This window comes from Sceloporus undulatus, chromosome 10 (assembly GCF_019175285.1).
Source record: "Sceloporus undulatus isolate JIND9_A2432 ecotype Alabama chromosome 10, SceUnd_v1.1, whole genome shotgun sequence".
NCBI lineage: Eukaryota > Metazoa > Chordata > Lepidosauria > Squamata > Phrynosomatidae > Sceloporus > Sceloporus undulatus.
In genome coordinates, this window is record NC_056531.1 from 1,595,134 (window position 1) to 1,622,146 (window position 27,013).

Below are 27,013 nucleotides of genomic sequence, written 5' to 3' on the forward strand. Positions count from 1 at the left end.
TCCCTCCCTCCTTCATTCTCTCTCTCTCTCTCTCGCCTCCAAAGCCAGCGCTTTTACGCACAGCCCAGGAAGGCAGCACCAACAAGAGGCAACGCTGGGGAGGGAAGGAGGCAGGGGGCCAAGATCTGGCCCATCTTTTGATTTTTGGAGGGGGGAGTAGGAAAAATGCAAGCCTCCTTCTCCACCTGCTGGGCATCCTCCACCTTCCCAAGAGGCTGATCTTGCCCTTCTCCCTCCAGATCCCCCCCTCCAAAAATGAAAACAGTATAAATCCTGGCCCCTGCAATTCTCCTCCTTTGTCTGTGGCTGCTGGACATCCAGGCAGGTAAGCAACATCTGGACCAAAAGGGGGGGTGGGGTGGCAATGGCTTGGCATCCTCTGCCCCCTCCTCACAGCTGGAGGGCATCCTTTTCTTTTCTTTCTATGGGGGGAGAATGGGAGAGAAAGGGGAGGTGGGGGGGGGAACGGGGGATCCCCCCCCCCCTGTATCAGGGAATTTGGGGTGAAAAAGGATGCTCAGGCCAGGCAAAGAGGAGGCAAGGACTTAGATGCCAGCAACTGGGGTGGTTACCCTGCCAAGGAAAGTCTCTCTCTATGGGGAGGAGGGCATGGAGGTCTTTGAGTGGGGGGCATTTGACTAGTTTGGTACCTCTTGATTTTTTTTTTTCTTTCCCTCCCTGGCATCAGGTTCTGCATCAACCCAGAGATCCAGACTCTAAGGGACCAAGGCTGCGGAAAAAAAACAAGGATGACACAGCCTCCCAAGCCTTGGCATCATAGGCAGGAGGGGGGGGCTGAGCAAGGAAAGAGGTCGCCCTCCCCAAAGCAACCAGGCCAGGCTCTCCTTCACCGCCTGAGGCTGGGTGGCAAGAGCAAGCTGGGAAAATCCCTGGGAGCATCTCTTCTTTTTCGCTCTCTCGCTTGGGTACCACCGGCCCTGCTTTGGAACTGGACCTTTGGGAGGCTTCCAAGAGGTCCTGGGCTAGGACACTGCTGCCACTTCTGGACCCCTCTCCATCCCCAAAGCCCACTCTTGACCTACCAAGAAAGCCCGGCATCCATCTTTAGAGGCTTCCTTCCAGGGAGATGGACCTGCCTTGAAGGAGATGCCTCCTTTGCTTTGCCGCTTGGGGATGTGGCATGATTCGAACACGCCACTCTGGTGACCATTGAGGGGTGATTCAACTTCTTCGGCTTTGCCTCCACCACTCAGCCAGCAGACCTGCCTCCTCAAAGAGGACCACCAGCTTCATCTCTGGTGTCTCCATCCACAATCCGGTGGCCCTGAAAGACAGCGGACATTCAGACACTCAAACTCTGCTTGCCACTTTGGGCAAGGGTCTGGACTTGGCACTCCTCGAGACCCCAGGGAAAAGAGGTGCGCACCCTGAAGGTGCTCCTGAACGCATGGAGAGGACACCTTCCTGCTGGTGACCCTGCCTGCCTCTCATGCCCGGTCTGCAGGAGCTGGCATTATGGCCCGGCCTGGCACAGGGACACTGGTCTTGGCGAATGGACTAGGCTTCCCTCCCAGTAATGTGGCTCGCGTGGTGGTGTGGGAGTGGCTGAACGAGCATGGGCGCTGGCGACCCTACACGGCGGCGGTGTGCCACCACATTGAGAACGTCCTGAAAGAGGATGCCCGGGGAAGTGTGGTCTTGGGGCAGGTGGATGCCCAGCTTTCTCCTTACATCATCGACCTGCAGTCCATGCACCAGTTCCGTCAGGACACAGGTAGGTAGAAGGGGAGCCATCGTGTGCGCTGTGGCATGATGGCCCAAGTTGGGCCCTGGGTAGCAGGAATACATTTGGCAGCAGAATCAAGTGGCAAAAACTTTCTTAACCTATGCCACTTTGCAGTTCAAATGGAGAGGTGTGCAGCATGTTTGGAAATGGGGAAAAAACAACAACATAACTTCCCTGCACATAGAAAACTAGCCCATCAGGGTTCTGGGGAAAAACCACATTCCCTGACATCCTAGATTTCTACATGCAGGGAAGTTGAGGAAACATTTAAACCAGCTTTTCCAGACCTGGGTCACTCCAGGTTTTTTGTTTGTTTGTTTGTTTTTGTTTTTGTTTTTGTTTTTTGGTCCTGCGAGCTGGACTGGTTGCAGTTGTGGCTCAAAACGTGGAGGGTGCCAGGTCTGTGGGAGGTAGGAAGCGCTCTGCCTTCAGTTGGTGGAAAGTTTTGCTTGCATGATACTAAGGAAGGGATAAACAGATGCAGAATTTCAAGTGGGAGCAGTGCAGTAGCAACAGTGGCATATCGGCTAGAAGATCCGCTACCTAGGGCAAGGGACTGTGTTTTCGTCTAATTCTTTGCCATATATACACTGGTTTTAACTTGATGTAGGGTTATATTAGTAGCAGTCGTAGCTTTCCGACTCCTAATGTTAGGCTTAAGTCTTAAACTTGGCCTAAGGTCCTGCCCTAGAACCTGCCAATGAGGACTGGAAAATGAAGCTATTTCTAGCATATTTCTGAATGGCCCATTGAAAAGCTCAGACAGAGAGAAAGCTTTCCAGCATTCATACCCAAGTCCCTGTGTCACTCCTTTTAGAAATGGAGCATGGGAGACTTAGATGTGTCTTACAAATGCATAAGTTTCCCTGGGTTGAGTGCTTCTGGCGGAGGGGGTTTGAAAAAACGTCCCCACATGTCGAAATCTAGCTCAGTGGTTGGCTGTTTTCATCCCGTGCGGGACACCCACGCTCATGGTTGCAGAACTGGCGTGTGGTGCCATTGCGTATGGATTTACATGGGCCCCAATTGTGCATGGTTGTGCATGTGCTTCAATGGACACATATGTGTTAGGTGGTTGCCACTGAACACCAGGGTTGTGTAGGACAATGAATGCATAGCTCTCACGTTCTGCAACTGCCATGTCGCGTCTCCGCCAGAGTCAGAGATCTGCAGGGATGTGGCCGACCGTGCAACCTTGGGCCTGTCTACTCAGTGGGACTTATGCTTGAGGCGATGTGTTTTACAATTGCAGATCTGGGCTCTGAACATCCGTTGAACCGCACAATGCTCCCCTCAGCCTTCAAGTGTTTGCCAATGACAAGCATCCCCCCCAGTCAGATGCATGAAGTCTTATTCTCTGTTGCAATTACATTGATGCACAGGTAAAACCTCTGACCTCGGAAATCTGTGCCTGCGAAAGCATTCTCCTTCACTGTGTTTCACCGCAACAGACTAACGCGGCAATCCCTTGGGCCTGGAAAGGGAGACACTTGTTTTTCCCATAAGCTTCTAGCAGTCATGAGTGCAGGAGATAAATGGCCCCGTAAACAATGGTGTGCCACCTCGAAGCACTGAGTAGCCACAACCACAACTTTGTAGCTATGCTCCTCTCCTGTTTCTGCACTGTTCCCTTCCTGGGTCTGGAGTACAGGAGATAATATGACTCCCTATATTGGGAGAAAGGTGGGATATAAGAAGAAGAAAATAACAATAACAATAACAATAACAATAACAATAACAATAACAATAACAATAATAATAATAATAATAATATAACTTAGGGTTTAACCGTCTCTGGACCTGTTTCTTTTTTTAATGCAGGATCCAAGCTGGCTTGAATCGAATAATAATATCTGAGAATGTTCAGAGTATTTTTATTTATTTATTTATTTATTTTGCTTACTACAGAAGAGATACATTGAGTTTCCAGACAGCGTAGACAGTATGTGGAAGTGAGCGAACATTTCAGACCAGGACTGGAGAGACCCAAGTTCAAATTCCTGCTCAGCCTTGCGGCTCACTGGACGATGGCGCATCAGTCCTTTCTCCCAGCCTAACCTACCTGTGCTGATAAACTGAATTAGGAAGGGAAGGGGGGGTTCCTATATATTACCCAGAGCTCCTTGAAGGAACGATTCGATCAAAATGTCACCAAGAACCTGCAGAGCCTCGTGATCAGCATTGGCTCGCCGTTCCCTTTGGTTTTGGTTCTGGAGCCAAAATCGACAGTGCTTTTTCTGTTTTGCTTTTGCTTCCTAGGGAGAAGGAGCCAGAAGGAGAGGCCAGGGTTGTGTGTTTAGCCCCAGCGAGGGGCCTTTTAATACCTAGAGACAGATGCACCTCTTTTTCAGAGAACGGAAAGTGGCGCGATCAAGTGGCCCATAAAATATGCCCTGGCACTGGCTTGGTTTGGGGCAACCCATGCTGTGTTTGGCGATGCATGCAACTTGGCTTTGTACCATCAATGCGAATCTGGTTTGAAATCCTATAATGCAGAGGCCTCAATCATTACCAAAGAAGTGATAAGTTCCAAGTAGCATAGTTGCTTCAAACTAGTTACTGTGGTGTAACATGGGTGCAGTGGAACTACATTTCTTCTTTCTCCTCCTCTTCCTCTTTCGCACCATTAAGATCTGTACAAAAATAAAACAATGCAAATGACAAGCAGCCCTGCCAAAGGCATACATTCTAAGAATACCTTTTCATTTCAAAACCAGTTTTTTTAAAAAAATAAAACGGATTACAAGAAAAGAAACAGAAAAGAACGAGAGGGAGGGAAAAGACACATAAAGAATAGGAACAAAGGCTTGGCATGCACATTAATATAGCTCCCAAAATACATTTTCTTGAAGTCGATGCCTGCAAAGCACCCGTTCGTGTATATATAGCTGGAGCAGTTGGATCTTCTGACGGTTGGACAATAGATGGCAAATGTTTATCTTTCCAACCTTGGAGGAGAAGTCTTTTTGCAGAAGGAAAAGCATGTAGGATGCAACAACAAAAATTTTTCTCATACAAAAGTAATATATTGTAACACATACAAGCAAAAAGGAGAAACCACCATGCAGGCCCACGTATATCCAACCGCAAAGCATTATCTGCATTACACTGCCAGTTATGTGAAAGCAGACAAACAGGTCCCACTATCTCAGCCTCAGAGGACGGCAAAGGCGAACCCCCTCTGAACAAATTCGGGGAAGGAAACCCCACGATTGGTTTCCCTTAGAGTCGCCATAAGCCTCGAAGGCGCACAGCAACAACAACAACAACAACGCAAAGGCCCTGTACCTTTTTGAAGGGTAATTCCTAGACGTTTCCAGGCAATGCTACATTGTGGGGGGGTCAGGGAGCCATTGGGATGGGATCTGGAAAGTCCCGCGAAGGAGTGCATTGTGACTTGGAACTAGTTCCTTCCAGCCTTGGATCTGGGGACACCCCAAGTGATGAGAGAGCAGAGTTGTGCCTTGGTGGACTTGTGGACACAGCGAAAGGAACTGTCCAAAGCACAGCCACCTGTTTCCTGGCTGGAAGAGTTCATCTGAGGTTGGAAGCCTTGTACTGGGACTAATCCATTCTGGGAGTCTCCCAGGTCATTGTCCATTTGGAGGGATCTGGAAACAGACTGGCCAGCTTAGCTATTGAAAGCAAGCCAAAGATGGGGCTCCTCTGATCTTTGGTTTGCTTTCAATAGCTCAGCTGGCCAGTCTGTTTCCAAATCCCTCCAAATGGACAATGACCTGGGAGACTCCCGGAACTGATCTGTCCCAGTTGTGGCCCTTCCGGAAGTCAGAGTGCCAGGATGTGGCTGTGAGGGTCTTTCATGTATGCCACCCCTATGGCACCATATTTGGGGACCTCCAATTGTGCCACTACTGCCAACAGTGCTCTTAGATGCCCATGCTGTGTGACACTTTACTCTTATAATGCTAACCATGGACACTACTGCCCTTGAACCCATTGCTGGCACCAGAGACAGCATGTGTCCAAACTCAGCCAATAACTCTATTCCAGCATTTTCACTGGTGCGTAATACAAAAACAATTTATTCCGCTAAAGTACAACATACAGCTAAAGAGTCCTTAGAGCCAGCATGATGCGGGGGCTTGAGCATTGGACTAGGACTCTGGAGACCAGGGTTTGATTCCCAGCTCAAACTGTTGGGTGACCCTGGGCAAGCCACACTCTCTCATCCTCAGGGCAAGCCTCATCAGCACAAATCTGGCCAAAAAAAAAAAAAATCTGTGAGAGGGTCGCCATAACTCAGAAATAACTTGAAAGCACACGACAACAAATTTAAGACATCTAAATCCCAGTTGACCCTACTAGCTCTTTCCCTATCTCCTTCTAATCAATCATGATATGAAAATGCAGCTAGATTGAATGCCACATTACAAGCTCATCCGTTGAAAATACAGCGTTGCCGCATATTATTGTGTGAAATGATGGTGCGATTTCGGGGTTCTTCTCCATTCCCCCAAATCCCACCGATGCAAAGAAGAAGAAGTCATTTCACTCATGACTGAGACGGGTTTGCAAGTGCTGGATTTTTACACAAGAATTAGGAAGGGAGAAAAATCCTACTTGTGCCAGGCTCTCTGCAGGTTGCCACTGGCCCACGGAGAAGAGATCTGGTGTGTCAAGAGCTCCGGTAGGCTCCTGAGTGCGGCATTGCTTCTCGAGCCAGTGTTGCAGGGGCTGCTGTCATGGTTGTTGCCAGCTTCGATGAAAATCCTGGGTCACCAGAAACAGTTGCCAAAGGCAACTTTCCAATGGTCTCCAAAAGAGAGAGGCTGATTCGGAGCTGCTCTCTCACCAAGTGGCACTTTAGGTTGTCACTTCAGGTGTCATGGCTGGGCTGTAGGTAGAGGAGGCTGCAGCAGTTTGCTTTTTTAAAAATACTTTTCATTGAAATTGTTTTAAATCACATTTATAAAATACACCTCTTGTAGCAGTTTGCTTTTGACTGAGCCTTTTGGGAAGGGCAAGATTCCTCCCTTTCTTCTCTTCTCCCTCCCTACCAAGTTGATGGAAACTACTTTTGTACTTTGAGATCAGTTTGCAGCAATGGAAGACAGCGGAGGACAAAGACTCCACTTCTCTCCCTTCTGCAGAGTTAAATCTTGTGCAAACTACGTGAATCCCATTTGGGGAGAAAGGTGGGATATAAATCCATTTCTATAAAATAAATATAATTTTGTCCTTTGAACTCATTTCACGGCTGTTGATGGTAGCTAAGGATGAAGGGGGAAAGCGGAAGGAGGAGAGAGAAGCCAGGACATTGTCAAAGCGACTGAGGAAGTGGGACAGTAGAGGAATAACTGGGACTGTCCCTGCTAAACTAGGGCCGTTGGAGGGAATGCAATGGGGTTTTGTGGAAGCTTTTGGGAGTATGGGGTGACACTTGCTGAGCCTGACAGGTGCCGGCTGGCTGAGTGTAGCGGCTTTGGGCTCAGGGACAGAGCCAAGAGAAAAATAATCTCTCCCATTGATTCTGGCTTCTTATCATGATATATTACTCCTTCTCCTGGCAGTCCTGAGGAGGAAGTCCCTTGAGACCTGGAAACCCCAAAGGTGGGGAAATCCTATACATAAACGACTAGCCAGTCAGGACAAATGTTTTGTTGGGACCCCACTAATCTTGACATGCCGGGTTTTTATAGTACAAGGAGGTTGTTGTTTAATATGGAGCCGCGGTTGACCACACAGACATTATTAAATATTTGTAATAAATAATAATAAAATTTATTTCTATACCGCTTTTCCGCAGTGATCAAAGCGGTGTACATAGTAAAATTATTAAAACAATATAAAAATTAAAACCACATTACATCACATTACATTTTTGCCAATGAATCTCCCACTTCTAGTCCATTCGTGATCCCCAGTGACTCCAATGTGGTTGTGCTCCTGGCACTACAAGAATAAATATTAATATAAAGTAGCGGCTCATCCTCCTGTTAATTTCCGGAGAGATCAGCGCTTAAGAAATACTTAAAGAGGAGATATGGATATTGATCGACCTATTGGGTAAGACTGCGCTTTGCAACCTTGGAAGCTTAGGTGACCCATAAGGCAAATTCCATGGCAGTCAAAGTGGCGTCAAACGGCATTCTTTCTATAATGTAGATGCCTCCTGAGATCAAATCAAAACTTTATTGCTTTTGACCAAAGGTCATTGCACAGCACTACAATATAACAATACATATGCCAATGAGATGCTGGCCTTGACGTGGGACTTTCCAACATGGTGTCGCAACCCATAAGGACTGGAAACTCTGTCTCTTGGAAGGAAAACTGAGTGTTGGGATTTCTGCTGCATGGACTGGCTCTTGCATTCTTCCTGCATGCCAGCCGTATGCCATCATGCCACCGCCTTGGTCGTACAGCCTTCCTTCATCCTGGCGGCATTCCTATCTGTCACAGCTCATTTGGTCAGAAGAGCTGCAGCCAGGCAGAAGCTTTTCTCTCCTCCTGGCACTGGCTTCGCGTTGGCTGCCGAGGAGGAGAGGGCCGAGCTGATGCAAGGTGGCACATCCACATCCCTCCACCTCCACAGAAGCCTGGTGCCTCTGCACAAAGCGCTGACGCTGCCCGATGCCGCTCTTCCGCTTCTGCCAAGCGGTTCAGAAGGCTGTTGATTAATTGCCCTAATTACAGTAATTAATCGGTCCGGACAAATAGGCAAGGGGAACCTTTTTGCGGGAAGGTTTCTGCTAGGCCCTACCAGGAACCCAAGTGGGGTGAAAGGCCTAGAAAATGGAAAGTAAGGGTGCATGTGTTTGCCGTGTGCTCTGAGAATTCCCTGTGGTGACGAGACTGGAGGCTCTCATGTGCCGGCAAATGGGAAGAGCATGTTTCTTTGGGATGCTCACTCCTTCCAAGCCTCTGCAATTATGTACAAAAAAAATTGGGGATAGGTGGGAATGGATTATCCGGTGATAAGGATTATAATACCAATTGACTCTGCAGGATTGCCGCTGTCCAAATTATTACAATAACCCATTCCAAAGACCTGTCTCAGCCTTAAATTTATTATTCCAGTTCGCAGTGAACTAACATAACTGTCCAGAGAGCAGCAGATCTTGTTTTCAAACAAAGCATCCATTGCCTTTATGCAAACTTCTTTTCGCAAACCAAAGTCTTGGCAAGCCCGTTTTGCAGGAAGAGCTCGAGGCAGATTTTGTTTTCTTTTGTTTTGTTGACTAGTCCTTATTCATGCCCAGGTTATGTCAACAGCTGGAAGAATCCAACCGGCAAAAATTCACCTAACTTTTGTTCCATGTGCCAACACCGTCAACGTGCCACAGATGAAAAGCGGGGCACATGGGGCCAAGCAATACCAAAGTGTGATCAGAATGACAAAGGTGATTAATAAGCGAAAAGGTTAATACGGGAAAAATTAATAAGGGAAAAGACACAAGCAAGCAGAAGCCACAGCAGTTTGCTTTTGCCTGAGCCTACTGGAATGCTGCACTTCGCAAATATTATTATTATTATTATTATTATTATTATTTGCAAAGTTATATTATTATTGTTATTATTATATAAACTAGGGGCGGATGAAGAAAAGGTTCAGTTTGCAGCAACTGAAGGAAAGGGGGAAAGTGGGAGGAGAAGAGAGAAACTGGGACATTTTAAGAGCAGCTGAGAAAGTGGGAAGGCAGAGGATTGATTGAGACTTCTCCCTGCCAAATTGAAAGGCAAGAAGGTGGAGTCTTGCCCTTCCCAGCTGGCTCTGGCAAAAACAAACTGCTGCATCCAAGCAAAGTTTGTGTATCCTTCCTCAACAAACAGCAGTTGCCCTCTTGACCACACTCAGATGTTGCATGGCATCCTGGAGGGTATGGAGTGGCACCCAAGAGAAATGGGCAGATGGCAGCATCGAGGAGGAGCTGCTTACACATGCCAGCCCTCGGCCGCCTTCCTCCCTGCAGCTTCCCGCTTTGGCAGTGCTGCAAGGCAGAGGGAACTAGCAGCCGGAGGCCTGCCAAGCCCGCCTCGTTGAAAACAAACACCACGGAAACCGCTGGCGTAGGGCCGTTTAGCTTTATGAGTCTCCAGGGAGAGATGCACAGTTAACGTAACACTTCAAACATAATTATTGATTGCGTACACAGCCTGCTGTTCTCTGGCTGCACCATCAGCAAGCCAAGGGAGAGAGGAGAGGATGCGCCAGGGAGATGGCATGCGTCTTTGCCAGCGTGCATATGTGAGCGAGGGTGTGGGCCTGGCAGAGTGTGGGCCCTGGACTGGGTTTCCAACTTCCAGCGTGCCCATCCACCAAGAGCTGGCACCAGGCCTCGGCATCCCAGGGCATCTGCCCATGCCCTAGCAGAAGCGGCTGCTGACTAACCCTCTCATTTGGGGTTTGAATGGCACGGGAAAGGTGCGTTCCCATTTGGTTTGAAGTTTGGAGTCATTGTTGTGTGTATACATGGAAGTGACTTTTAATCGGAAGTCGGTTTTCTCCTAGGATTTGGATTTCAATTGACATGGATGAAAAAATGAAATGTTTTCTTGCATTACACGGTGTGGTTAGTCTTGGCTCGCGAGCAATGTACCTTTCTTGGCCTGTTTCTGCATACAGTATACCTATGTTGGGGAGCCAGTGTGGTTTGAGCATTGGACTATGGCCCTGGAGTTTGAATCCCTGCTCAGCCATGTCAACCTATTGGGTGACCTTGGGCAAGTCAAAATATTCACATGTGAAATAAAACAACTAGGTCCTATAAGCCTTGTGTGAGTAACCAAAAACATCCTGAATCTTCAAGAGATCCCTTCATGGCTTCTTCCAAAATTGAGGTTGTTTGCTTGACAAACTTGGTGCATTCTTTCGGAACAAGAAGGCCTTGCAAGGTCCAATGCGAACACCTTCCAGTGTGCATCAGTGCGCAGGCTGGGAAGACTTTCTCTCCTTCTGGCACTCCCAGGGCCCTGCTAAGGCAAGCATTAATTCTGCTGCGTCAGATTCTGCCCATTCCAAAAAATTTCCTCCCACATTCAAGCTACTGAGCCAATTTGGACCGGGCCAGAGTTAGTCACACGGTTTTGCTTCCCAGCCCGTCCAACCCAGCCATTGTTCTCTCCCGCTTTCCCCTTGGAGCGTCAGGAAACGGAGCGGGAACAGCCCCTGCCGGCTGCTTGGATATTCTCTGTGGATGTCACCCGCCTGTTTGATCCCGTTTCCGTTTTGGTGTCTCTCACCCCTCAGCAAATTCCAACCCCCTGCCATGCAGGGTTTTTTAAAATCTCACAAATCATATCAAATCCCCATTGCTAGACATCTAGGGAATTCAAAGCTGGAGAGGGCTCCTGTACTTTTAATGGTTGCTTATCCAGCATGACGTAGTGGTCTGAGTTCTGGACTGCGACTCTGGAGACCAGTGTTTGATTCCCAGCTTGGCCATGGAAACCCACTAGGCGAACTTGGGCAAGTCACACTCTCTCAGCCTCAGGGGAAGGCCCTGGCAAACCTCCTCTGAACAAATCGTGCCCAGAAAACTCCACAATAGCTTCACCTGAGGGTCCCCATAAATTGGAAACGACTTGGAGGCACACAACAACAACACATTACTTAGTTCCTGGTGCCATCCCTAATCCTGGGTACAGCTCTGAAGTAACTAGTTCCAAATCACAGCCTCAATCGGGGAATGAATTGTACCATTGAGTTAACTCATCTGCTTTAGTTGGGACTACCAATAGGATTCAGGCCAATGTGTTCCTTGTAAGTAACTACTTTCCTTGCAATAACTGAGGCATAACTAAACTACATGATGATAACTGCCCTCTTTTTGCAGTCTGTTTGTCACTGTCCTGAGATATTTTTTGTAGTCACAAGGGTATGTGGTTTCACTATGTAGGTGCGCTTGCCAGCACAGGCTTGCCACCTGCAGCACAAGGGTTTTCAAAAATGTAACGAAACTTACCGGTTTGATTTACTTTTGCCGAACTAGACAGGAGAGCAAAGACTAGATGTTTCAGCCTGGAAAATCAGCATGCAAAGGGATCTTGCAGCACCTCTGAGACTGACTGAAGGAAGACGAAACACCGAAAAACCCACAAAAACTATGAAGAAAGAGGCTTTCAGTTCCTTTTCCTAGGAAAGCTTATGCTACCAGCTTCTTTCTTGCTGTCAAGTCAAAGATGCTGCAAGATCCCTTTGCACAAAAAAAGAAAATGCTAACTTTAACATTGGAATTGTAACGGGAATTATTTCGGCCATGTTGCTCTTGCTAATTACATTTTTAAAGTCTGAAGCACAGGCCTTCCTGAAAACCCTTTGGTGTTTTCGTCTTGCTTGGCCATCAAGGAAAGGTTTTAGCCGATTCAATAGAATCCCTCGGCCTCCCTGCCAAAGGTCACGTGGAGAGATCAATGGCAGCAAAGACCTGTCAGAGCATTGCCTCTGGTGTGATCTTCCTCTCTCTAATCGCAGAGCAAGGGCCAAACTACTCATGATACTAATCTTGGTTTCAGAGGCTCCGTTACACAACAAGCACCACCTCGGGGCAAAGTTACCACTTGAATGTTAAAAACCTTAAGCCGACGTTCCCTTTGCAATTTGCAAGATGGTAAACCAGACGTAAGGGAGCCAGCGTGGCATAGTGGTTTGAGTGTTGGACGGAGACTCTGGAAATCAGGATTCGATTCCTCACTCGGCCGTGAAACCCATCGGGTGACCATGGGCAAGTCTCAGCCTCAGGGGAAGGCAATGGCAAACCTCTTCTGAACCAATCTTGCCAAGATCACCCTGTGATAGGTTTGCCATAAGTCAGAAAGGAAGGGCGTTTTCTTGGTCCCACCACCATCGTAGTTGGTGCGAGAGGTTATATGTGTTCTAAATTAATGTTTTAAATGGATTGTTAAGGCTTTGTTTAAATTTACATTTTTGCATTACAGATCTGGCATTTTAATGTGTAAGATGCTTTGATCTCGTATGGGAGAAAGCAGGCTATAAATCAGATCAAATCAACCAATTAATGGCTCCTTTTCTTCAAAATAAAGGTGGCAGCATTAAGCATACTTTCTTGCCAAGCATGAACATAACATGTCCATTCATGATCTATCCCTGTTCTTTTTCCTTCCCTCCCCAGGGACAATGCGTCCGGTGCGAAGGAACTTTTACGATCCCTCCTCTGCTCCTGGCAAAGGAATTGTGTGGGAGTGGGAAAATGACAACAACTCCTGGACCCCCTACGACATGGACATTTGCATCACCATCCAAAATGCTTATGAGAAGCAGCACCCTTGGCTGGACCTGTCCTCCCTGGGATTTTGCTACCTGATTTACTTCAACAGCATGTCTCAGGTGAACCGCCAAACGCAACGCAAGCGCCGTCTCCGGAGGCGCATGGACTTGGCCTACCCGCTGACGATGGGCTCCATCCCCAAGTCCCAGTCCTGGCCAGTGGGCACCAACTCTGGGCATCCGTGCTCCTGCCAGCAGTGCCTGCTAGTCAACAGCACCCGAGCCGCCTCCAATGCTATCCTGGCCTCCCAGCGGAGGAAAGTGTATTCCGGCAATGCCAATGGAACGCTGGCTGTTCGTCAGAGTAATACGTTCAATGGGACTGCCCTGTGGTCTCTGGGCACCATGCAAGCTGGCGGGACGGCCAAGATGGAGCAGGTCCGTTCAGCCAATGGTATCCAAGTGGCCACCTTTTCGCGAAGTCAGAGCGCGCCCAGCCACACGCATCTCCCTGGTCAAAACAACCTGAACCAGCCTGGCACGCAGCGTGTGGCCATCCTGAGTACCAGGGCTTCCATCCCACCAGGGTAAGTCTCGAAGCGGCATTTTGTTAAACCCTAAACAGGTGAGTCTTTTGCCAGGGTTCTTTTTTTCCCGTTACAATTCCCAGGATTCCCCAACCAGCATGGATCACTTGTATTTTTTTAAAGAAAATACTACTACTACTGCTACTACTACTACTACTACTACTAATAATAATGCAATAATGGTCATATCTGGCCAATGTGGGCCACAGAGTTGCACTGGAAATGTTCTCTCAATGGTGATTCTTCAATTTGTGGTTTTTCCACTTTCACAGGGGTCCTATGTCCTTAACCCTAATGAACGTATTTCTCCCTGTTTTCCTTCATACTGTCTGCCCGCTGGCATTGACTGAGAGGAAAACTCCGAATAACGTCTCCCCCGGCACCTGCTTTGGCAAAGAGGCCGCAGGGGCTGTGCGCCCTTACAAACCCTATCTGCAGTGTGCTGGCAGAGGGAAAACAAAGCTTTGCAGGGTGGAAAGAGCTGCCTATAACATCCCTCGGCTCTTTCTCTTACAAAGGAGGTATATGTGTTTTTTTTGCCAGCTCTGGACCCGGAGAGCCGGCCTTAGGTTGCCACAGCAACCAGGTGCCAGGGCTGAGAATAACCGGAGTCTCAAAGGCCCCGAGGAGCACCTCTCGCCATTGCACTCGCTTGGTTTCTTCTCCTCCCCTGCAGTGCTTCTTTCTCGGCCTTATTCCTCTGCCCTCTCTAGTGTCATGTCCCTGCAAAAAAACGTGGCTTTTGAACATATACAGTCCTTTGCATGGAACACCAGGGAGCTGCGGTCAGCCAGGAGGCTAAGGATGGGCGACTCCATTTCGACTCATTGCCGTTTCTCATTTTCCTGGTCTTCATCTTGCACTGTGACTGTTTCCGCCACTATTTCGTTTGTCCCAAACACTGAGGATTTTGGTGGAGAATGGTTTTGTTTTGGGTTTATTTTGCACATTGCTCCAATGTGTCCAGTGCAAAGGACTAGGGTCTCTGCATCTTACAAACTTTGGCTTGCCCCTGAGGTCTAATCTGTGTTGCAGAATTGATGCGCTTGGACACCTGCCGTGGCTCAATGCTCTGGGATGTGTGGTTTTGTGAGTTATGTAGCCTTCTCTATCTGTTGCCACAACAAACGACAAATCCCAGGATTCCCTGGGACAGAGCCACGGCTGTTAAAGTGTTGCCAACTGGGTGATTTCAGCTGTGCATCTTAGACTTAAGTCGCTACTAAGAATGGAAGTGAAAACAGACACGCATCATTGGAGCATACCTCAGCCGCTCCTAGGAACAACCTGGATGGCGGACTGTGGCCACCATTTGCATGCGCTTCCTTCCTCTGCATTTTTTATTTCTGGGTTACTGTTGATGCTCAGTAGAACTGGTGTGCTGAGAAGAGCTTCTCCTGACTACAGAATTTGCGGTGCCCATGGACAGGTAGGATGGTTCTGGGGATGGTTTTTCTAGTTTAGTACCTGGATGGGAAACTGCCAACAAAGACCAAGAATGTGCCCAGTTTAATCCCTGGCCAGCTCAGTTTAAGACAAAGCTTGGAAAGGTTACTTTTTGGACTACAATTCCCAGAATCCCCAAGACAAGCTCCGGTTTGAAGGATTAGATAACGGGGAAGACTGAGCTCCAGGGAGATGATGGTGAGCCAGATGAATAAATAATCTGACCTGGTATATAGTAGCCTCCGCCTATATTCCTGGTTTCTATGCACAGTAGAGTTCAGGGACAAGATTTTTTTAAGGGCGTGCAACAAATAAATAGAGGCTATGGCCAGTAAACAGGTAGAATTGGTGCCTCTGTGGTACTATAGCACTCAATGTATTCTCATGTGGCCCTTGAAGGCTACAGGCAGGAGACATAAATAGTTCTTATTAAAGGATTATACCAGTTAGGAGAACTTTGTGGGATAGGCCATAAGCCGACACAAATTAGAGTACTACACTTCGACAAAGCCCATTTCATCCCTAAGACTGCAGGGCCAACACATGCTGTACATTGCAAGAAGTGGCGAGTGTCACGTAAAAATGCACCAACAGATTGTTGGAACGCTTGTCCGCGTTCTGTAACTCCGCAGCCTCTAAGCCAAGATGGAGAAGTCACCTATCAATGTAGTAAAGACAGTCAGGCAACAGGAACAGAGAATCTGAAATCCACATCTCAACTTTGGGTCAGTCCGTCATGTGTGGGCATGTGCGCTTGTCCCTGTCTTATTTTTTGCTGAATCTTAGCCAACCCACTTTTTCCTCTAGAGATGTGTGGCATGCTTTTGAAACAGACAGAAAGCACAATCAGAATCTGATCAACACTTTTAAAAACTGATTTATTTCAGCGAGGGAGCCTTCCACAAGTGTGTACATCCCTCCTGCGGAAACAAGGGGAGTTGAACATATATCATGTTCGCTGGAGCCTGCTCATTGACATCAAAAGAGGGAAAGAACCATAAGGTTTTGTTTTGGAGGGGTGTTTTTTTTATTTTTATTTTTTTTGGTATTATATATATATTCCTCTCCTTTCCACCAACGAACCTAAGGCAGAATGCAGTGAACCCTTGGTGTCCACTAGGGTTTGGTTCAAGGATGCCCTGTGGAGGCCAAAATCCATGGATGCTCAAGTCTCATTCAATGCAATGGCATAGTAAAATGGCATCCCTGACATAAAATGGCAAAATCAAAGCTTGCTTTTGGGAACTGATATATTTTTTGAGTGTTTTCAAGCCATGGATGGTGGCATCCGTGGATAAAGAATCCATGGATATGGAGGGCTGACTGTACATTGCTCTTCTCCTTTTACCGCACATTATGTTCCCTACAACCCTATGATGTAGGCCAGGCTGGGAGAAAAAGTTACCATGTGATTTTCATGGCTGGGTGGGGACTTGGATTTGGGTCCTCAAACCCCAGGCCAGCACTCTCACTCGTATACTCTATGGCAATGTTTTTGCGCCCTACCTACCAGTGGCTTTACACTTCCCAGCAGGGGCATCCCTTTAGCTTATCCTTCCCTCCTTTGACCCTTCATAATCTCCCTCCTTCTTCCACGACTGGATCAGCTGCTGGACTTTCTTAGACACTCCTGACCCCATTACGCGGCAGTGAAATTGCAGGCAGGGAGACTCGCTGTAGTGTCAGAAGGAGATTACGCTCCTCCATAAAGCCCGCTGACCTAGCGGCCTCCTAATCCAAACCTAGAGAGATGGCCTGACCTCTCTCTCCGCTCCATACTTGCTTTCTCGGAGGGTGGGAGATCACTCAAGCAAGGAGCCATGAAGACCAAGCCGGTGGTCAGGTACGTTTGTGCGTTTGTGGGACCCAAACAGTGGATTTGGTCTGCCAGGAAAGGACAGCAAATGGTTAGCGATTTCATTGCTTATGGTTGCATTTCTCTGGCCAGCGATGGGGAAAGAGACAGGCTGCCTCTTGAATCATTTGGGTGGTTTTTGGTACTTTGCATCTTGACTTGGGATGGCTCTTTTTGGCGACAGACATGGCTGTAAGTTGCACTTTGCACACAGAGTGATTTATTATTTTTTGGGGACAACATGTAACCATTTCCAGATGATGGGAGTGTTGATGTTCTTGTGCATGTAGGATTGTTGTGCAATGTGGTAGCACATTAAAATACAGAGGAGCCCTGGTGGCGCAGTGGGTAAATGCCTGTACTGCAGCCATTCACTCAAGACCACAAGGTTGCGAGTTCAAGACCAGCAAAAGGGCCCAAGCTCGACTCAGGCTTGCATCCTTCTGAGGTCGCTAAAATGAGTACCCAAACTGTTGGGGGCAAATTAGCTTACTTGCTAATTAGCTTACTTGCTGTTCACCGCTATGATCTTTGGAATAGCGGTATATAAATAAAACAAATTATTATTATTATTACAGTGTCCCCTTGGTATCTGTTGGGCTTTGGTTCTAGGACTCCTCATGGATACCAAAATCAACGGATGCTCAACTCTCATTAAATACAACTGAATAGTGAAATGGTGTCCCTTATATAAAATGGCAAAATCAAGGTTTGCTTTCTGGAATTTATATCCTTTTTTAAAAAGCCGTGGATGGTTAAATCCAAGGATAAAGAATTCGTGGATAGGAAGGGCCAACTGTACACAGATTGAATCTGCTCTGACTTTTTTAGTCCAAGGTGCTGCACCCACTTCTCCAGAATAGACTCTTGGATAGCTCCTTTAAATTTTGGATTAAAACCCAGAATGGACCGACTGCCCTATGGTGAGATCCACCACTGGATACAAATTTGACTGCTGTTGGTGGTTTAGGAAACGTCTTGACTCAACCGCATTGCTTTTCTCTTCTAGGGTTCCTGCCCTCCCGGTTAAGAACCTGAATGGCACTGGTCCGGTCCACCCAGCCTTGGCAGGTAAGATCAGCAAAGATGATGCAGCAATGCTGAAGCTCATCTAATATGGAGTCAGTTAGAGCCGGCCCTACCATTTCGTCAGGGTAGTTTACAGACTTTGTGATGCATAGAGCCTTTCTCTCCAATGTTTCATGGATGACAAGCGGTACACATGAGGCCAAAGAACATCACTGTGTGGTCAAGATGGCAAGGGTTGTTAATGGGGACCAACACACATGCTAGGAAAGGCTGCAGCAGTTTGCTTTTGCCTGAGTCGACTGGGAAGGGCAAGATTCTGCCCCCTCCTGTCTTTCCCCCCTTCTAAGTTAATGGAATGTAAAATACTTTTGCACTTTGAACTCGGTTTCCAACAACTGAAGCAAGCTGAGGACAAAGGGAGAAAAGAGTAAGAGGAGAGAGGCATAGTGACTGTGTTGGCTTTTGCTACCAAAGGATTAGCAGCGCTTGGAAGTAGCTCGCTATAGTAAGTTCTTGGCGTAACTGACTAATAGATCACGTTACTACATTATGCTGCGGTTGCAATTGTGACTTAACAGGAGCTAAATCCGCTCCTTTTGCAGCATAACCATAACTTTTAAAATGAATTTGACACTTTACATGAACTCAGCAGGGAGGAGAGGAGGATTCGTGCCTTCTCTAGCAGGTTTAGGCAAAAGCAGACTGCTGCAGTCTCCCCCAGCCTTCCTTCTTAATAAACTTTGTCATCTTAACCACACGCCGATGTTGCTTGGCCACACGTGTCCCAATTTTTTATCTGCGAAATATTGGCGTGCTAAGTCTGGCATTTTTTCTGTCTCTCTCTGGCCTATTAGGAATGACTGGCATCTTGATGTGTGCGGCGGGTCTGCCGGTCTGTCTCACCCGTGCCCCGAAGCCCATCTTGCACCCACCACCTGTCAACAAAAGCGACATGAAACCAGTGCCTGGCATCACCGGAATTTGCCGGAAGACCAAAAAGAAACATTTGAAAAAAAGTAAGAGATGTCTTTGTTCACAGTACTCTTCTTCAGAGCCCTGCTGCCCCCTAGCTGTCTGATACCCAACATACCTAAATTTTGGGTTGGCACTGCTACCCATGAGAGCCAGTGTGGTATAGTGGTTTCAGCGTTGGACTACCACCCTGGAGACCAGAGTTCGAATCCAAGCTCGGCCATAGAACCCCACTGGGTGACACATTTTCCCCCCCAAACGTTCAGAGAACATTTACCATTGCTGAGACAGTGTGACCGGGGTCCCCCAGTTCCATGGCTGAGCAGGGATTCGAACCCGGCTCTCCTGGAGCTCTAACTCAATGCTCAAACTGCTACATCATTACTGAGCATTGCCATTTCTTCGTATGTTGTCATATGATTTATCCAGAAACTTGAGTTCCGTCCTTTTGGCTTTTAGGGAGAGGTCAGGGTTGATTTACTCATGGATCCACTTTGTCTTTTTCGCAGTCTGCAGTATCTGCAGAACTCTCCTCCAGAACCACATTTCAAATGAGCCAATTTTCTTCCCATCAGCTGTTTTCACTGTTCAGGTTTCACAACCGCACATAGAAATTGGGAATAGTATGGCATGGATGTTCCCGATTTGGGTATTCGGTGAATTGCCCCAAAGAATCTAACCTGGTTCCTCTGTAGCTGGACGGAATGCCTCTTGGAAAATATTTTAAATACATTGCCAGTAAGGCATGCCTAGTAACCGCCTTCTTCTGCTGTGAACAGGCAAGAATCCGGAGGACGTGGTGCGGCGTTATATCCAGAAAGTGAAAAATCCCCCAGATGAGGTGAGTTCCCCCTCCTTTCCTGACCCCTTAAACTAATCTAAGATAATGGGGTAGTAAGTAAAATGTCAGTAAAGTAAAGAGTAATGTAAAATTTCAGGCAGCTGTGGGGATGAACACAGAGGTTCAAGTCTGAAGTGGCCCAGTGGTTCTATCTGGAGCTTGGGGGCGTTCCTTTTTCGAATCCAAATCCAATTTCTAGTCCCATCTATATGTCCTGATCTAGTGCTTGGAAGTAACTAATTGTGAATAATTAGTTATTTGCAAATTATTCCTACTCTCCATAACAAAGAGGTGCTTGTACATATATGTGCCTTCAAGTTGATATATGGTGGCTCCATGCATTTCTCATTGGGTTTTTTGAGGCAAGGAATCCTCAGAGATGGTTTGTTCAGTTCCTTCCTCTGAAACAGAGCCTCCTGCACCCATGGCGGTCTCCCGTCCAAGGACTAACCATGGCTGACCCTGCTCAGCTTCCAAGACCAGACAAGATCTGCTGGCTATAACCAAATAGGATTCCCTAAAATGGAATCCTGGCATCGAACAGCCACAAGTCTAGCAGAGAAACATTTGCAAGCTTTCCTTTTACAAAGCCCCTTGCACCCCCTTTTTGCAGGACTGCACAATCTGTATGGAGAGGTTGGTGTCTTCATCCGGCTATGAGGGCATCCTCCGGCACAAAGGGGCCAAGCCAGAGCTGGTGGGCAAGCTGGGGAAATGTGGGCACATGTACCACCTCCTCTGCTTGGTTGCGATGTACAACAACGGCAACAAGGTGAGACCAGAGGTGGGCAGGCTTCAAGTTCGTCTCTTTTTAAGAAATGCAGCAACCTCATTGCCACCGTCTTTTCTTTTTCATGGCACTCCTTTGTGTTGAAGGTCTTGTGGCGGGGTGGGGGGAGTCGTCCAGGCGTCTTTTATATATTTATTTAAGACTATTTTAATGCCCTCTCCCAAATAAAAATTCTGCCCTGCAAAATGACATTTTTCTGCAGTCCCCAAATTTCTAGCATTGCACTCGCTTCCGACTTCCATCTGAGCCTTTCGGAAAAAGCGTCCAATGCAAAGAGGCAGGCAGAGTGACCCCAGTGAGTGCAAACGCAGCCAACAGAAGAGAGCTGGATGTCATCCATTTTCAAGCTCTCACTGTCTGCAACGCTACAAATTTGGGGACCAAGGGCTGAACAGACCACCCCTTTTAGCACAAGATCGGAACCATGGTAACTACATGCCACAGCCCCGATCTGGCCTTTTTGCACTGTTGAAAGGCTGCCATAGCCGCTGGTGCCACAGCTTTTTGGCGCTCCTTTAGCACCACGTCATCTGGATGCAGCCCCAGAGCACCTTGATGCCGCTGCCACCGTATGGTGGGGTACATGACATCATGCTGGCATGGGAGGAAGTCGAGGCATGCATCATGCAGACACCACACCCCCACTCTTCCCCGATGCCAGCTTTAATGGCCGGTCTGTTGAGGCTGAAATTCAATTTGGGAGGCAGATGTCTTAATGGGGCCAATGTCCACATTTTTCTCCCTGTTCCCTACATAGCTGCAATGCAGGTTATAATGGTCCTTTTGGACAAATCATACAACTCAGTGTAAGTAACTAGATGCAACTTGCTAAAAAGTCACCTTTTGGAAAAGTGATTTTTTTGGGAGCACGACTCCATGCTGATGGGAGACTTTGGGGAGGACAATGAACTTTTTTGGACTCTGAGCTAAGGACCAGCAAGCAAAGACCTTTCTATTGAGGAAGAGCACACCACCTAGGAAAAGCTGAAGCAGTTTGCTTTTGCCTGAGCCAACTGGGAAGGGCAAGGCCTGAGTTGAGTTAATGTGTTTATATCCCTCCCTTCATCTCTCCTCCCTCCCTCTCTGCTCTGGCTTTTCTTTTGCCTGGCAGGATGGCAGCCTGCAATGCCCCACATGTAAAGCCATCTACGGAGAGAAGACTGGAACTCAGCCCCCGGGGAAGATGGAGTTCCACATCATCCCACATTCACTCCCCGGCTATGGGGATTGCAAAACCATCCGCATCGTGTACGATATTCCCGCAGGGATCCAGGTAAGAAAGGCAGCAAGAGGGGGGAGCAGGTTGGAGAGCTAGAACAAGGGTCAGGCAAAGAGGTGGAATGGTTCGAGGTCCTGCTAGATCCAGGGGCCCTTTCATACTACATAATTCTAGAGCTATGATTCCACTTTTACTGGCATGGCTGCATTCTGTGGAATTTTGGCATGCCTAGTTTAGGGAGGTGCTAGAACTCTCTAACTATCTCTCCCTAAATGACAACTCACAAGATTCCATAGGATGCTTCCATGGCAGTTAAAATGGAATCATAACATTGTAATTATATAGTGTGAAAGGGCCCTAGGCTCAAGCCCGACAGAAGCATGACATTTACAAGATGGCCTCAGGCCAGACACTCTCTCCGTCTTTCATCCTGACCCTGCCTCATAGGGTTGTTGCGAGGATAAGAGCAGGGAAGAAGAGAGGTATGGATGCTACTTTGAGCTTATGGGAAGAAAGGTGGGGTATCAAAGTAAATAAATATCATTGCAAGAGACTTGCAAAGAAGGGACATTTCAGATGTGCCTCTTTTTTTTTTGGAGGAGCGTTCGACTCTATCCTACATAATCATGGGGTTTGCAGTTTGGTGAGGAAGAGCCTCACCAAACTACACATCCCAGGGTTCTGTAGGAGCGAGTCATGGTAGTTAAAGTGGTGTCAGACTGCTTTCATTTTGCAGTGTGATCAGGCACACCTCAAACCCGGCTCACCTGTATAAGGCATTAACTGGTAGGGACTGATGTTAGTTCATGCAATGGATTGGTGGAGGACCTAACCGTATCCTGTCTTCCTTAACCAGGGTCCAGAGCACCCCAATCCTGGGAAGAAATTCACCGCACGAGGCTTTCCACGTCACTGTTACCTTCCGGACAATGAGAAAGGCAGAAAGGTAGGTTGCTGCATTTCCAACGCCTTTCCAAGCAACACAATAACACAGGCCTGAAAAATTGAGGATCATATGCTCTTGTGTTTGTCGTGTTTGCATTCCCTGCGTCACTTGGCCTGTGCTTTTTCTCTGGATGCCTAAAGTCTTATTTCTAAAGGTTCAAAAGAGGTTCTAAGTGACTGCAATGCTAGAAACTTGGGACATGAAGGAAAAAGTCTTTGGAGGGAGCAGCATCCTTATTTGGAGGGTCAATGATATAATTTGGGGGGGAAGGAATGCCTTTTTCCCCTCCCCTCTTGCTACACCTTTGGGTCTTTTTATTTCATGGAGGAGTGCCCTAGTGTCTGGTACAGCCCTGCTTTTGGATTCAGCTCCCAGAATCCCCTAGCGGACTGGGCTACTTCCAAGAGTTCATGTCCAAAAGAAGAATTTTTTCACCTTGTCACGGATGATTTATTTTCTATAGCTTTTTGTGGGTTTTTCGGGCTCTATGGCCATGTTCTAGAAGAGCTTATTCCTGACGTTTCGCCAGCATCTGTGGCTGGCTTCTTCAGAGAATGCTGGCATGGAAGAGAGTGGGGTCACACAGCATATATATATATATATATACACCTAACTCTCTTCCATGCCAGCATTCTCTGAAGATGCTGGCCACAGATGCTGGTGAAACATCAGGAATAAACTCTTGTAGAACATGGCCACATGGCCTGAAAAAGCCACAAAAGCTATGGATGCCAGCCATGAAAGCCTTCGAATTTACATTGGAAAGATTTATTTTCTGTCTTCTGTTGGCGCAGATCCTGAAACTCCTAATTGTGGCCTGGGAACGGCGGCTCATCTTTACTATCGGGACGTCCAACACGACGGGCGAATCCGACACTGTCGTCTGGAACGAGATCCACCACAAGACCGAGTTTGGCTCCAACCTCACGGGCCATGGCTACCCTGACCCAAACTACCTGGACAATGTTCTGGCGGAACTGATGGCCCAAGGAGTGTCAGAAGCTCACCTGAAGGACTGAAGAGGGTTTCGCACTCTCCCCCCACCCGCCATGCCCTTTCCCTTGCCCATCCTTCGCCGTGTGATGCGTGGAAGCGTGACCACTGCCTGCATTTGTCCATCCGTCTGTCCGTGCATGTGTTCTCTTTGTCGGTCAGCTCTCCGCCAGGGTTTGGGGTCGATCCTTTCTCACCGCCCACGTTGCTTCTGCTGCCTTGACTTCGGATGCTCTCCGCACAGCAATGTCGCCGAAGCAGCCCTTGGGCAAATCCTGGACCCAGATTATCAGGATAATCTCGCGTTTGGAGGAACAGCAGGGAAACCACACCAAACTGCACAAGTGAGCAACTGATCCAAATACTCTGCTGCCCTTTTCTTTTTATATATATTTATCTGTAGAGAGAGAGAGAGAGAGGTATATATACACACACAGAGAGAGACACAGACACACCTATCTATATATATGTATATTCTTGGCAGTCTGCAATATTTCTCTTTGCCACGACTGTACCTGCGTGCACATTAAGACATGCCGTGTTACGTTCCTGCTGTTCCTGTGCTCTCTGCTCCCCTGCCATTTTTACACCCTTGGGTTGCGCCATTGCACCATTTACTTCTCTTTCCATGTCCAAGCCACTGCTGGACCCCTGGGTCAGGAAAAGAGGTGGAACAGGAGAGATGGATGCATCGTTTTTTCCATCTTCACAGTTCATGTAGCCTCAGAATCAGGCTAGAATAACTGGAAGGGGGTAAAAAGTAGAGGTAGAACTAGTATTAGCTAAATTCTAGAAGAGTAGCTTGAGACAGGAGTGATACCTGGTGCCGTTGCCGAGGTCCCCCCCCCCCCAAAAAAACCCCAATGAAAAAGGAGAGGGTCCCTAGGTTTCAGGCTCATTGACAGCCTGGGTTTTGATTTTTAAGGCTCTCCAAATGTCCAGGTCGAAACCAGGAGATCTGCGCTCCACCTCTAAAGCAGAGACCGGCACTGCAGCAGCTCTTTTCCGGCCTGTTTCTTTCTCCCCTTTCCTCCTGCTGCGCGATGCACCTGGAGCAATTATTCCACTCCACGTCAAAAATGCCAAAAATGTGACAACCTCCTGGCATGCACCAGCCGGTCTCATCTGGAGTACAGGAGTCAGCATCGCTTGATCCAAGGCAGAGTTGCACGTTATATTCTCTTTCCACTCCCTCTCGGCGGGGCTTGTCAGTCAGTCGCAAGAGTTTGACCCTGGAAGGTCGGGACTCATGAAAGGGGGCCTCTAGGAGTGTGCAAAGTGCCTTTCGCTCATCACTGTTGCAGCCCCAACTTGGCCATGCTTCCCCCATCTTATATGACAGAGGACACTGGAAGGCTTTCTGGGGTGTATAGAATTCTTGAGGTGGAAAGCACCCCAAAGGCCAACCCCTGCCATGCAGGAACACACAGCTTTTACACTCCTGACAGATTGCTATCTTTAAAACATATATTTGCAAGTCATGGTTGAACCCATGGATGCAGAATCTGTGGATATGGAGGGTTTCTTCCGCTCTTCTTTATCTGCTTGAGGTCTGGTTAACTATGGGCTTTGGCACACCAGATCCTGTCTGATCTTGGAAACTAAGTAGGGTCAGCCCTGGCGAGTACTTGGATGGGAGACTGCCAGCCAATACCAGGTGCTGCAAAACCACCCCAGCCACAGAAAACCCTATGAAAGTTCATGAGATCACCATAAAACAACAGGTGACTTGGAGGCACATCCATACACACACATGTGTGGCTGTCCTTTTTTTAAGGTGCCAAGGAAGGTTAGTATTCCTTTCCTCCCTGGCACAGACCCCAGCGGCCCTCCTGGCCTGCTGAAAAGCTTCTGCAGTCACACTGCATAGTAATTCCATGCTTCGCAGTGTACCCAGTGTACCCAGGTGCAAAATGATGACGACAGCACTGAGATCTGCCAGGGTTATCCAGGGGTCTTGATGCTGTTGTCACCATTTCACATCTGGCTACGGATACACAGCCAGATGCTTCTCTGATCCCACCTGATCGCTGGGATTGACTTTGCAGGGCTGTTTCAGGGGCTCATCAATGTTAAGGGGAGGATGTATGGCTCAGCATGCCATAGGTCCACATGCAGATTTTGGCACTAAGCTGAGGGGATGTTGGATTGAGACAATAGACTGGGATGGGAGGCACATCAAGTGCAAATCCCACTAAATACGGGTGCTTTGGATCATTCCGGGGAAGTCCTCCAAAGCACTTTGAAAGACTTTCCCCACCCTTTACCCAATTCCCTTCTTGGAAGAATTTCACCAAAAAAAAGCAGGGCAATTACATGATAAAAATTTCCTTGGGACGGAAGCACCTACGGACCTTTTCAAAGGCAGTTCTTCTTTGACTCTCACCCTTTGAATACCACCAAAAAATAATGAAAATGCTTTTGTTGTCTAAGGCTGTGCATTCCCTAAAGTCACTCAGAGGGCAGCGTTTCAACAGCACCAAGAGATTGTGGTGTTTGCACCCCTGAGCCTGTTCGCCTCTGTCACAGCAGGAGTGCGACAAGTGTGGCCCTCCAGATGTTGTCAAGCCGCGACTCCCAGCGTTCCTCACTCCTAGCAGGGTCGACTGGGACTTGCAGCATCGCCTCTGGCCAAAAGGTGTTTGGGAGGAAGGGCGTTCCCAAATCAATCGCATGGTCAATCGATGTCCTTGTCTGGAAATCCCTAAGGGCTTTGTACTTTCTTTTGTCTCTTTCTCTCTCTTTTTCTTTCTTCTCTGTGTTCATGCTCAGCATGTGTTGATGTCTTTACAAATTTATGCAGTAAATGTGGAATCCAAATGCTACCCGTGTCTTGCTTTTTTCAATATGTACATATATCCCTGAACTAAAAAATCAACTCGTTGGTCGGAACCTTGGTTGGTGTTAGTCCACCATCCAGCCTCTGTTTAAAGACCTACAAAAGAGGAGACCGCACTACAAGGGAGTATGTTCCACTGTCAGGATGTTCTTCCAAATGTTGAGGCAGAATGTTGCCAGCTACCAACTAGTCTGCCAACACACCTGGAGGGCACCAGGTTAGAGAAGGCTGGCATAAGTTTTTCCCCTTGAGATCCTGTTGAACGGGCACCTTGGTGGCAGTCATGATTTATGGGATGATTTAGCACTGCTGAATCATCAGCGCTTGGCAGGGCTTCCCTGGGGAGCTGGGTTGTTTGCGGCTGTTACTGTGGTCCAAAAAAAGACTAGTTGGGGAAGCATCTGCCGTTGAATCCAAAAAAGAAGCCACCCAGCAGGCCAGAACTTGCCCAAAAAGCCTTTCATAAGGGGTGTCCAGGCAGGGGTCCCTTTCTTTACAGAGCAAAACCCACCCCTCTGAGGAGCATTTCCCCTTCAAATGTGTTCACTTTTAGTGCCTTTT

The 27,013-nt window shown here is 47.8% G+C and overlaps 1 protein-coding gene across 2 annotated transcripts; it reads left to right on the plus strand.

The window, feature by feature from the left end:
* DTX1 (deltex E3 ubiquitin ligase 1) lies at positions 1-26,433 on the plus strand. Of its 2 annotated transcripts, XM_042441495.1 has the most exons (10): positions 1-325; positions 689-1,735; positions 12,841-13,522; positions 17,833-17,894; positions 18,707-18,868; positions 19,604-19,665; positions 20,279-20,437; positions 21,567-21,728; positions 22,531-22,620; positions 23,415-26,433. In XM_042441495.1, exons 2-10 carry the CDS (start codon positions 1,477-1,479, stop codon positions 23,637-23,639), a joined length of 1,863 nt encoding a protein of 620 aa, XP_042297429.1. In that variant the 5' UTR covers positions 1-325; positions 689-1,476; the 3' UTR covers positions 23,640-26,433. The 2 variants fall into 2 exon arrangements, with proteins under 2 accessions (XP_042297429.1, XP_042297430.1); XM_042441496.1 differs by lacking the exons at positions 1-325; positions 689-1,735 and adding an exon at positions 9,973-10,133.
* The last annotated feature ends 580 nt before the right edge of the window (positions 26,434-27,013 follow it).